At 54.5% G+C, this 12,576-nt stretch overlaps 1 protein-coding gene across 1 annotated transcript in view; it reads right to left on the reverse strand.

Annotated features, from left to right (window-relative positions):
- The window catches only part of LOC129693745 (complement component C6-like), a 42,833-nt gene that overhangs the window by 9,908 nt on the left and 20,349 nt on the right, over nt 1–12,576 (reverse strand). The window contains 5 exon segments of the mRNA XM_055630520.1: nt 248–419; nt 3,026–3,251; nt 4,308–4,471; nt 8,314–8,436; nt 10,372–10,612. Coding sequence (XP_055486495.1) covers nt 248–419; nt 3,026–3,251; nt 4,308–4,471; nt 8,314–8,436; nt 10,372–10,612 — 926 coding nt within the window.

A 12,576-nucleotide genomic window follows, 5' to 3' on the forward strand; every position in this document is an offset into this window, starting at 1 on the left:
ACCACTCCAAACCCACTCCCGCCATCCGGCCCATTCTGGTGCCCGGGGGGCAGAGACAGGGTGGCAGGGGAACAGAGGAGGGAGGGGGAACGGAGGGAGCAGGGGGGAAGGGGGGAGTAGAGAAGGAAGGTGCATGGAGGAAATGGGGGGGGGGGGGAGTGGGGACATCGGGGGAAGTGGAGGGAGGGGAGCAGGGGGGGAGGAGGGGGTGGGAGGGAGGGATGGCAGCAGAGGGAGGGGGACGTACTCCTGAGCGAAGAGTGAGATGCGGCAGTGCTGCTGCTGTGTGTCGGGTCCGTCGCATGGTTTGCCCCCGTGCTGTGGGGCTGGGTTGTTGCACTGCCGGCTTCTCCGGCGACTGAACGAGGAGTCGCATGAATTCCACGAGGTCCAGCAGTTCCAGTATCCGTCCTGCACCTCTGCATGGGACACACACACACACACACACAGAGTCAGAGACCGGGACCCAGCCAGGAGACACAGACACAGGGACACACACTGGGGGACACTTTTCACACAGAGAATTCCACAGACTCACCACTCTCTGTGTGAAAGGTCTTTCCTCGTCTCCATTCTAAATGGCTTACTCCTTATTCTTAAACTGTGGCCCCTGGTTCTGCACTCCCCCAACATCGGGAACACGTTTCCTGCCTCCAGCGTGTCCAAACCCCAAGCCCTTAACAATCTTATATGTTTCAGTGAGATATCCTCTCATCCTTCTAAACTCCAGAGTAGTTTCTGTTCCCAAAGATGTACTTCAGGGACAACTTTGTCACACAGAGGGCAGTCCGTCTCTGGAACAAGCTGCCAGAGGAAGCTATGGGAGCAGACACTATCACAACTTTCAAAAGACATTTGAACAGATCAATGGATTGGAGGGTGTGGAGGTTCTACTGGGGAAATGGGAATGTATGCCACCTTGATCGGCAAGGACATGATTGTCTGAAGGGCCCGTCTCTGTGCTGTACAGCTCGATGACTAGAGCTTTAGTCGCATGGTGGGGCAGCATGGTGACGCAGTGATAGAGTTGCTGCCTCACAGCGCCAGAGACCCGGGTTCCATCCTGACCATGGAGTGTACGGAGTTTGTGCGTTCTTCCCCGTGACCCGCGTGGGTTCTCTCCTGGAGCTCTGGTTTCCTCCCACATCCCAAAACACACATGTTTGTAGGTTAATCGGCTTGGTGTAGGTGTAAATTGTCCCTAGTGTGTGTCGAACAGTGTTGGTGTGCGGGGATCGCTGGTCGGTGCAGACTCGGTGGGCCGAAGGGCCTGTTTCCGCGCTGTGTCTCTAAACTAAACTAAACCGAGGTAGACACAAATGCTGCAGTAACCCAGACTAAACTAAGACGACACACACTAACAATAACTGGCATCTCTTTATCTACACTCGGCTTGGTGCTTTCCCAAAGAACGTCGAAGAATTTGTCCGAGTTCAGATCCTTTCCAGAAAAAACATTGCAACTCTGGTCCATGTCATTTTGATTTTCAAAACATCCTGTTATTGCTTTCACAGTGATGGATGTGGGCAGTGTTGCAGCAGCTGACTGGCCAATGCTCCCAGCTTTTCTTCCACAGTGCTGTCACATTTGCGGTTTTCAAAAAGGCTCTGCAAGGAATGTTGGAAACCAGACCCAGCGCTTCCCCTGGGCTCCAGAACTGGCCCAGCAGTCCGCTTGGCGAAGCCCCGTCATTTGGGGCTTTTACCCAGGGCTTTAGGCGTTGGACTGTGTGTACCCGCAGTACTGGTGTGCAATTACAACATTCTTTAGGCGTTGGACTGGCTAGATGCAGGAAGATTGTTCCCAATATTGGGGAATCCAGAAATAGGGATCACAGTTTAAGGATAAGGGGGAAGTCTTTTAGGACCGAGATGAGAATATTGTTTTTCACACAGAGAGTGGTGAATCTGTGGAATTCTCTGCCACAGAAAGTAATTGATGCCAGTTCATTGGCTATATTTAAGAGGGAGTTAGATGTGGCCCTTGTGGCTAAAGGGATCAGGGGGTATGGAGAGAAGGCAGGTACAGGATACTGAGTTGGATGATCAGCCATGATCATATTGAATGGCGGTGCAGGCTTGAAGGGCCGAGTGGCCTACTCCTGCACCTATTTTCTATGTTTCTATGTTTCTATGTGCCTCAGTTGTGAAGGCAGGCGTACACAAAATAATGCTCAACGGCCTGATTCCCATCATTAACATTCACATGGTTAACTATTGTGTTGGGTGGAACTGCAGATACTGGTTTAAACCAAGGACAGACACAAAGTGCTGGAGTAACTCAGGGGGGCAGGCAGCAAGGAATGGGTGACGTTTCGGCTCCAGACCTTCCTTCTTCTTCTCGACCTGAAACGTCACCTATCCATGTTCTCCAGAGATGCTGCCTGACCCGCTGGGTTACAACTGAGGGGTAATTTTGTTTAACACAATGGGTGATGGGTGTAGGGAATTAGCTGCTGGAGGAGGTAGAAGATGCAGGGACCATTGCAGCGTTTAAGAGACATTTGAATACGTACATGGTTAGGACAGGTTTGGAGGGTTAAAGGGCCAAACGCGAGCAAGTGGAACCACTGCCCGCAATGTAGCACCCCACACTGCAACACTGCAGCACCCCACACTGCAACACTGCAGCACACCACAATGCAACACTGCAGCACCCCCACAATGCAACACTGCATCACCATACACTGCAACACCCCACACTGCAAAACTGCAGCACCCCACAATGCAACACTGCAGCACCCCACACTGCAACACTGCATCACCCCACACTGCAACACCCCACAATGCAACACTGCAGCACCCCCACACATGCAACACTGCAGCACCCCCACAATGCAACACTGCAGCACCCCCACAATGCAACACTGCAGCACCCCACACTGCAACACTGCAGCACCCCACAATGCAACACCCCACACTGCAACAGTGCAGCACCCCACAATGCAACAGTGCAGCACCCCACACTGGTTGCAACATCGGTTGTTATGCGACTTGCAGCTGCAGGGTGTGGGTGAAGCGGTTACCTGAGTGGTAGTGGGGCTGGCGATGTTCACAGCTGTCCCCGTAGGTACCAGCCCTGCAGATGCAGGCACAGCTGTTGTCCACCATGACCACCTTGCCGTTGTTGGGGCACGGCCGGCATTTGCATGGGTCCAGGTCTTCCATGTAGTCCATCAGGGCCCGCTCCAGGTGCTGCCGCTTGGTCACCGCACACGGGATGTCCTTCACCAGGCCCAGGATGGGCCGCAGCTGCGGGGAATCACACACAACGTACACGCCAGGGCAAACATGGCCGCACATGGAGGGAGGGAGAGAGGGAGGGTGGAGGCTGGGAGAGGGTGTGAGAGAGAGAGGCTGGAGTACGGGTGCTTGGGAGAGAGAGGAGAAGATAGGGTGAGACTCAGAGAAAGAGGAGAGGATACGGAGAGACTGGGAGAGAGAGGAGAGGATAGGGAGAGAGAATAGGGAGAGACCCGGAGAGAGAGGAGAGGATTGGGAGAGATTGGGAGAGAGAGGAGAGGATAGGGAGAGATTGGGAGAGAGAGGATAGGATTGGGAGAGAGGTTAGAAGCAGATAGGATAGGAGGGGAGAGAAAGGATAGGATAGGAGTTGGAAGAGATAGGATAGGGAGAGGTTGGGAGAGAGGGTGGGACAGGGAGAGGTTGGGAGAGGGAGAAGTTGGGAAAGAGAGAAGATGAGAGAGGGAAGGAAGTTTCGGAGTGGGTTGAGAAAGTAGGAGCGAGAGGATGGGGGAGTGTTGGCGAGCAAGGATAGGAGAGAAGGTGAGCAGGAAGAGGTTGAGAAGAGAGGTTAGAAAGAAGAGAGGATGGGGGAAAGAGATTGTGAAGTTTAGGAGAGAGAGATTGGGATAGAGGAAGGATGGGGGAGAGAGTGGGGGAGAAAGAGAGTGATGGTGACAGAGAGGGAGAAAGAGAGGGAGAGCAAGTAGATGGAGAAACAGAAAAAGAGAGAAAATGACAATGTGGGAGAGTGCAGCATTGAGACAGGTGGAGGGAAAGAGAGAAAGGCACAGGCTTGAAAGGTGTTGGGAAAGAGACGGGGACAGAGAGAGATGTTGTGGTGGATGAGATCAGGAGAGGCAGCAATGGGCTGGTTGAATGGCCGTGGTTGACGTTTGCAGTTGGGGGAGGGGGGGGGGGGGGGGGGTAGGGGAGGTCAGGGGTGACGGGGAGAAGGTGGGAGAATGGGGTTGGGAGGGAGAGCTAGATTATTCATGACTGAATGGCCGAATGCAACATGGCCTTCCCGGGTGAAGGTTGGGTTAGGGGAGGAGCAGTACTGACCTTGAAGTCCACCACAGTGGGGTTATCACGGACCGATTTCTCCCACTCCACGAACGATTTGTTGGACAGTTGCTGTCCATTCTCCCAGGCGAGGGCGGCAGCGTACTCCACCCGGCCCCCCTTCACCATTGACACCGACTTCTCCGATGCCTCCAGGATCGAACCTGCCATTGGGGGGGTGGGGGGGAGCACACAGACTGTGAACCACATCCAGGGCATTGAGTACAAGAGTCAGGGACAATAGACAATAGGTGCAGGAGTAGGCCATTCGGCCCTTCAAGCCAGCACCGTCATTCAATGGCTGATCATCCCCAATGTGTACCTCGTTCCTGCCTTCTCCCCATATCCCCTGACTCTGCTATCTTTAAGAGCCCTATCTCTGAGCCCTCTCTTGAAAAGTCTCTTGAAGAGTCACGCTTAGTTTGAGTTTAGATTATTGTCATGTGTAACGAGACAGCGAGAAGCTTTTGTTTAGTTTTAGTTTAGTTTAGAGATACAGAGTGGAAACAGGCCCTTCGGCCCACCGGGTCCGTGCCGACCAGCGATCCCCACACACCAACTCTATCCCACACCCACTAGGGACAATTTTTTTTACATTTACCCAGCCAATTAACCTATAAACCTGTACGTCTTTGGAGTGTGGGAGGAAACCGAAGATCTCGTAGAAAACCCACGCAGGTCACGTGGAGAACGTGCAATGTCCGCAAAGACAGCACCCGTAGTCAGGATTGAACCCGGGTCTCCGGAGCTACATTCACTTTAAGGCAGCAACTCTACCGCTGCGCCACTGTGAACGCGCTGTGTGTTAACCGGTCAGTGGAAAGGCAATGAATGATTACAATCGAGCCATTCACCGTGCACAGTTCCAGGATAAAGGCAATAACATTCAAGTCCAGTAAAGTCCAATTAAAGATGCCTAATGAAGGAGATAGTTGGCCAGGACCGCTTGCTAGTTGCCACATTTGTAGTATTGCGTGCAGTTCTGGTCACTCCATTAAAAGAAGGATGTGGAGGCTTTGGAGAGGGTGCAGAGGAGGTGTACCAGAATGATGCCTGGATGAGAGGGTTGTGGAAACAACCTGGATTGTTTTCACTGTAACGCATGTGGTTGAGGGGGAGACCTGATAGAATTATATAAAACTATGAGAGGCTTGGATGTAGTAGATGGTCAGAACCTTTTTCCCAGGATGGGAATATCCTCCACCCTCCCCACCGTGGCGACGTGGACTTACAATCGGAGCCGATCCCTTGCCTGGGATCGACGCTCCAACCGTGGCCTGTGGGTTTCACCATCGAGGAACTCGCAGTCTCGGGTAGAGACCGATGTCGGGACGCTCCAAACGACGCAGAAGGTTTCGACCAGCCCCGACCCGGGGTCCGATCGTCCGACGATGGGGAGCTGACATCCCCCCGATGCGGGATTTGATCGCCCGGACGCGAGGGCCCAAACGCCAGCTACGGGAGCCAAGATCGTCCCGTCAACGGAAGGCTCGAGGCCCCCGACCACGGGAGAACAAAGAAGGGAAGAGATTGAACATTTTTATCACCTTCCATCACAGTGAGGAATGTGGAGGAGTCACTGTGGTGGACGTTCATGTTAAAATGTGTTTTGTGTGTTCTGTTGCTTTTTATTAGTATGACTGTATGACAAATGAAATTCCTCGTATGTTGCAAAACATACTTGGCTAATAAAGTATGTTTATGCTGATGATTAAATATTAAATATAAGAAGGTAAAGCTTTAAAGTGAGAGGGACAGCATTAAGGAGATTTGCGGGGCAGGTTTTTTATGCAGAAGGTGGTGGGTGCCTGGAACGTGCTGCAGGGGCTGGTGGTGGAGGAAGCAGATACGATAGTGGTGTTTAACAAACTTTCAGACAGGCTTGTGGATACACAGGGAATGGAAGGATATGGAGTTGGTCTTGGCATGGTGTTTGGCACAGATAGTATGGGCTGAAGGGCCTGTGCTGCTGTTGTTCCATGGTTTTGGTTTGGTTGAGTCTAGTGATACAGATACAGACCCATCAAGTACAGGCCAACCATCGATCACCCTATCACACCAGTTGCATGTTATCTCACTTTCTCATCCATTCACGACTCACTCGGGGGAATTTACAGAGGGTCCATGAACCTACAATCCCGCCAGTCTTTGGGACGTGGGAGGAAACCGGAGCACCCGGAGTAAACCCACGCGGTCGTGAGGAGGGTGCAAACTCCACACAGACAGCACCCGAGGTCAGGGATGGGACCCGGGTCTCAGGTGTTGTGATGAAGCGGCTCTACTGGCATGTTCTATCCAGCCGGCCTGTCACAGCCACCCACCTTCCCGGACCAGCCAGGCTCCACCTTCCCTCCCCATTCCCCTAGGCCACGGCTATCTCCATGGCAACCGCGGGGAAGGGGGCTTCCCGTGACCTGCGTGGGTTTTCTCCGAGGTCGCCTGTTTCCTCCCACACTCCAAGGAGGTGCAGGTTTGTAGGTTAATTGGCTTGGTATCATTGTAAATTATCCCTAATGTGTGTAGGGTAGTGTTAGTGTGCGGGGATCGCTGGTCGGCGTGGACTTGGTGGGCTGAAGGGCCTGTTTCTGCGCTGTTTCTCTAAACTAAACTAAACTAAACTAAACAGCAGACACAGCGGGTCAGGCAGCATCTGAGCTGAGAACATGAATAGGTGACGTTTCACAGAGTGCTGGATTAACACAGCGGGTCAGGCAGCATCTGTGGAGAACATGAATAGGTGACGTTTCACAGAGTGCTGGAGTAACTCAGCGGGTCAGGCAGCATCTCTGGAGAACATGGAGAAGCGGCATTTCACTGGGAGAGGCTTCACTTGGATCAGAGACCGAGGGGCGTGCAGCTAAACAGTGTGTTAGTGTGGGAGAGTGAATAAATCTGGCATCTGCTGAAGGAACATTTAGAAAACACAAAGTAATGAGTTACATTAATCAGAGGCTGTCAGGAAGGACACAAACATTGGGGTCAACTTCCCATTGGGGTCAAGATGGAGAAAAATACCACAGAGGGAAATGAACATTCATTATCTGATTGTGTACTGCTCTTGCAACAGGATCAGTGAGTTTCAGAAAAGCAGCCAACATAATCAAAGACGTCCCTGTCCTACCCTGGTCAATCCTTCTTCTCCCGCTCCCGTCCGGCAGAAGGTACAGAAGCTTGAAAGCGCGCACCACCAGACTCAGGAACAGCTTCTTCCCCTCTGTTATCAGGCTTCTGAACGGTCCTTCCATAAGTTAGGGTGTTGTCCAATTCACCTCTACCCCATTGCGGACATTGGACTTTGTCTCTGGAACTGATGCACTACAATGCTGAGAACTATATTCTGCACTCTGTATCTTCCCCTTTGCTTCTGTGAGGTATTTCAAGCTTCTTCGAGCAGCAGAGTGGTGCAGCTGGTAGAGCCGCTGTCTTATCGCGCCAGAGACCAGGGTATCATCCTGACTGTGGGTGCTGTCTGTGTGGAGTTGGCACGGTCTCCCTGTGACCCCATGGGTTTCCTCCGGGTGCTCTGGTTTCCTCCCACATCCCAAAGACGTGTGGGTTTGTAGGTTAATTAGCCTCTGTAAATTGTCCCTAGTGTGTAGGGAGTGGATGAGAAAGTGGGATAACATAGAACTAATGTAGCGGGCCAAAGAGTCTGTTTCCATGCTGTATCTCAAAACTAAACTTCTGTACCTTTAGTTTAGTTTGGAGATACAGCGCCGAAACAGTCCCTTTGGACCGAGTCCGCACCAACCAGCGATCCCCGCACATTAACGCTACCCTACACACATTTGGGACAATTTTTTACATTCATACCAAGCCAAATAACTTACAAACCTGTACGTTTTTGGAACGTCCCCCGCCCCCAAGCCCCCCACCCACCCACCCCCCCCCCCCCCCCATCCGCCCCCACCTCTCTGCCCACAGCCCAGGGCGAGGTGTCCTGAGGGCATCTACGGACGCTGCCCCCCCCCCCCCCCCCGCTGCCACGACCTCTCACCCCCCTCACCGCTTGTCCGAATGGTCATGTGGTTTTCCGTGCACTTCTTCGAGTGGCTCCGGAATGGAATGAAGAACACTCGCCTGACCGTCTCCGTGACGACGCACTTCGTCAGATCGGCCTGCGTGAGACCTGCACACATACACACACACACAATGAACACGTGTGTAGGAAGGAACTGCAGATGCTGGTTTAAACCAAAGATCGACACAGAGTGCCGGAGTAACTCAGCGGGACAGGACAACATCTCCGGAGGGCAGGAATGGGTGACGTTCCGGGTCTCGACCCTGCTTCAGACTAGGGACAAAGGGTCTTGACCCGAAACGTCACCCATTCCTTCCCTCCAGAGATGCTGCCCTGTCCCACTGAGTTATTCCAGCACTCTGTGAATGCGCACATGTAGCAGAGGCCATCCCACTGGGCAGGGGAGGGGACGGGGGGGGGGGGGGGGGGGGGGGGGGGGCAGAGGGGTGCAGGGGGGTGCAGGGGGGATGGAGGGAGGGAGAAAGAGAGTGTGAGTTATAGAGTGAGAGAGGGAGAGGAGAGAAAGAGAGAAAGACAGAGAGGGAGAGAGAGGCAGAGAGGCAGAGAGAATGATGGCGAATGATAGAGGAAGAGAGCGAGAGAGGGAGTGAAAGAGAGACAGAGAGTGCGGCAGGAGGAGGGGGAGAAAGAGAGGGCGAGAGAGAGAGAGAATGGTGGAGAATGAGAGAGGAAGAGAGAGAGAGAGAGAGAATGATAGAGGAGAGGAGACAGACAGACAGAGAGCGCGGTAGCAGAAGATAGAGGAAAGAGGGAGAAAGAGAGATGGGGAGAGAGATTGAGAGGGGAGAGAGACAAAGAGAGACAGAAAGCAAGAGAAAGGGAGAGAGAGGCATATGGAGAGAATGACAGGGTGAGAGAACGATGCGAGTGGGACGAGTGTGAAAGAGGGAATGGAGAGAGAGCCAGAGGAGAGATGGAGACAGAGAGACCGAGGGATGAGAGAAGGAGAGACAGAGAGCGCGGCAGCAAGAGGGAGAGAGACAGAGAGAGGGAGAGAGAGAAAGATTGAGAGAGGAGGAAGAGACAGAGACAGACTGGAGAAAGTGGGAGACACTGAGGGGAGAGATAGAGAGCAATGTGAGAGGGAGTGAGAGGCGTAAGAGAGAGGGAGAGAATGGAGGGAGGCACAGGAGAGATGAGAAAGAATCTGAGGGAAGGGAGAAAAAGCTAGAGATAAAGAGGTGGGCGATAGTTTGGGACACACTGGAAGAGACAAAGGCGGAGAGGGAGAGAGAGAGGCAAACTGAGGGGAGAGAGTGCAGCGAGTGTGAATACCTGGGATGGGGAGAGAGAAACGGGGAGTGCACAAGGGAGTGGAATGGGGAGAAAGTGAGAGTGTCACTAGAGGATGGAGTGGAGGGCAATGGACAGGGAAGAAAGGAGCATGTCGGGAGTGTGGAGGAGGAGGGCAGGAAGGAGGAACGGGGGGAGGGTGTGAGGGTATGGGGAAGGAGGGAGGGAGAGGTGTGGGGGGGGGGGAGGGGGTTGTAAAGCATCCCCCCCCACTCTCCCATCCCCACTCCCACATCCCCCCCCCCCCCCCCCCATTCCCTCCCCACTCCCCCTCCCCCATCCCCCCTCCCCCATTCCCTCCCCACTCCCCCACCGCCCCACTCCCCCCATCCCCCCCCACTCCCCCATCCCCCCCCCTCCCCCCCCCCCCCTCAACTCCCACACCCCCACCCCCCCCCCCCCCCCCCCCCCCACCCCCCCTCCACCCCCCCCCCACCCCCCCCCCAACCCACCTCCCCCCCCCCCCCCCCCCCACCTCCCGCCCCCCCCTCCCCCCCCCCCCCCCCCTCCCCATTCCCTCCCCACCCCATTCCCCCCCCTCCCCCACTCCCCCATCCCCCCCACTCCCCCACCCCCCCCTACTCCCCCCCATCCCCACCCCCCCATTCCACCAACTCCCCCCATCCCCACTCCCCACCTCCTCCCCTTGCCCCGTCCCCGCTGTCTCCATGTCCCCACCCCCCTCCCCTCGCCCCATCCCACTGCCCGCTGTCCTTTCCAACACCGTACCTGAGCCCTCTATGCTGTTGCTGTCGTACTGGTAGAGCAGGTCGTAGGTGCCGCCGGTGGTGCCGGAGCTGAAGTAGTGAGTGCCAAAGTCCTCGAATATGCGGCTGTACAGGGCATAGTTGTACTCCAGGGGCAGGCTGCTCAGGGCTTTCACCAAGGAGTCCGAAATGTGCAGGTCTGAGTCCTTCATGGTGAACTCCGAATAGGCGATCGTTTTATGCACTCGGACAAACCGAGAGTTCTGAACGGCAGCAAGACAGACAGAACCGCGTCACACACACTGTCCCCATCACACACACTGTCCCCATCACACACACACACATCACACACACTGTCCCCATCACACACACACACACACACACTGTCCCCATCACACACACACACACACACACACTGTCCCCATCACACACACACACACACACACTGTCCCCATCACACACTGTCCCCATCACACACACTGTCCCCATCACACACACTGTCCCCATCACACACACACACACACACACACTGTCCCCATCACACACACACACACACTGTCCCCATCACACACACTGTCCCCATCACACACACACACACACTGTCCCCATCACACACACACCACTGTCCCCATCACACACACACACACACTGTCCCCATCACACACACACCACTGTCCCCCATCACACACACTGTCCCCATCACACACACACACACACACACACACACTGTCCCCATCACACACTGTCCCCATCACACACACTGTCCCCATCACACACTGTCCCCATCACACACACTGTCCCCATCACACACACACACACACTGTCCCCATCACACACACACACTGTCCCCATCACGCACACACACACACTGTCCCCATCACACACACACCACTGTCCCCATCACACACACACACACACACTGTCCCCATCACACACACACACACTGTCCCCATCACACACACACACACACTGTCCCCATCACACACTGTCCCCATCACACACACTGTCCCCATCACACACTGTCCCCATCACACACACACACAAACACTGTCCCCATCACACACACACCACTGTCCCCATCACACACACTGTCCCCATCACACACTGTCCCCATCACACACACACACACACTGTCCCCATCACACACACACACACTGTCCCCCATCACACACACACACACACTGTCCCCATCACACACACACACACACACTGTCCCCATCACACACACTGTCCCCATCACACACACACACACTGTCCCCATCACACACACACACACACACACACACACACTGTCCCCATCACACACACTGTCCCCATCACACACACTGTCCCCATCACACACACACACACACTGTCCCCATCACACACACTGTCCCCATCACACACACACACACACAGTGTCCCCATCACACACTGTCCCCATCACACACTGTCCCCATCACACACACACACACACTGTCCCCATCACACACTGTCCCCATCACACACACACACACTGTCCCCATCACACACTGTCTCCATCACACACACACACACACTGTCCCCATCACACACACACACACACACACACACACACACTGTCCCCCCATCACACACACTGTCCCCATCACACACTGTCCCCATCACACACACACACACACTGTCCCCATCACACACTGTCTCCATCACACACACACACACTGTCCCCATCACACACACTGTCCCCATCACACACACACACACACACACTGTCCCCATCACACACACACACACACACTGTCCCCATCACACACTGTCCCCATCACACACACTGTCCCCATCACACACTGTCCCCATCACACACACTGTCCCCATCACACACACACTGTCCCCATCACACACACTGTCCCCATCACACACACACACACACACACACTGTCCCCATCACACACTGTCCCCATCACACACACACACACACTGTCCCCATCACACACACACACTGTCCCCATCACACACACACACACTGTCCCCATCACACACACTGTCCCCATCACACACACACACACACACACGGTCCCCATCACACACACTGTCCCCATCACACACACACACACACACACTGTCCCCATCACACACACTGTCCCCATCACACACACACACACACACACACACTGTCCCCATCACGCACACACACACACACACGGTCCCCATCACACACACTGTCCCCATCACACACTGTCCCCATCACACACACACACACACACACACT

This window comes from Leucoraja erinacea, chromosome 3 (genome assembly GCF_028641065.1).
Source record: "Leucoraja erinacea ecotype New England chromosome 3, Leri_hhj_1, whole genome shotgun sequence".
NCBI lineage: Eukaryota > Metazoa > Chordata > Chondrichthyes > Rajiformes > Rajidae > Leucoraja > Leucoraja erinaceus.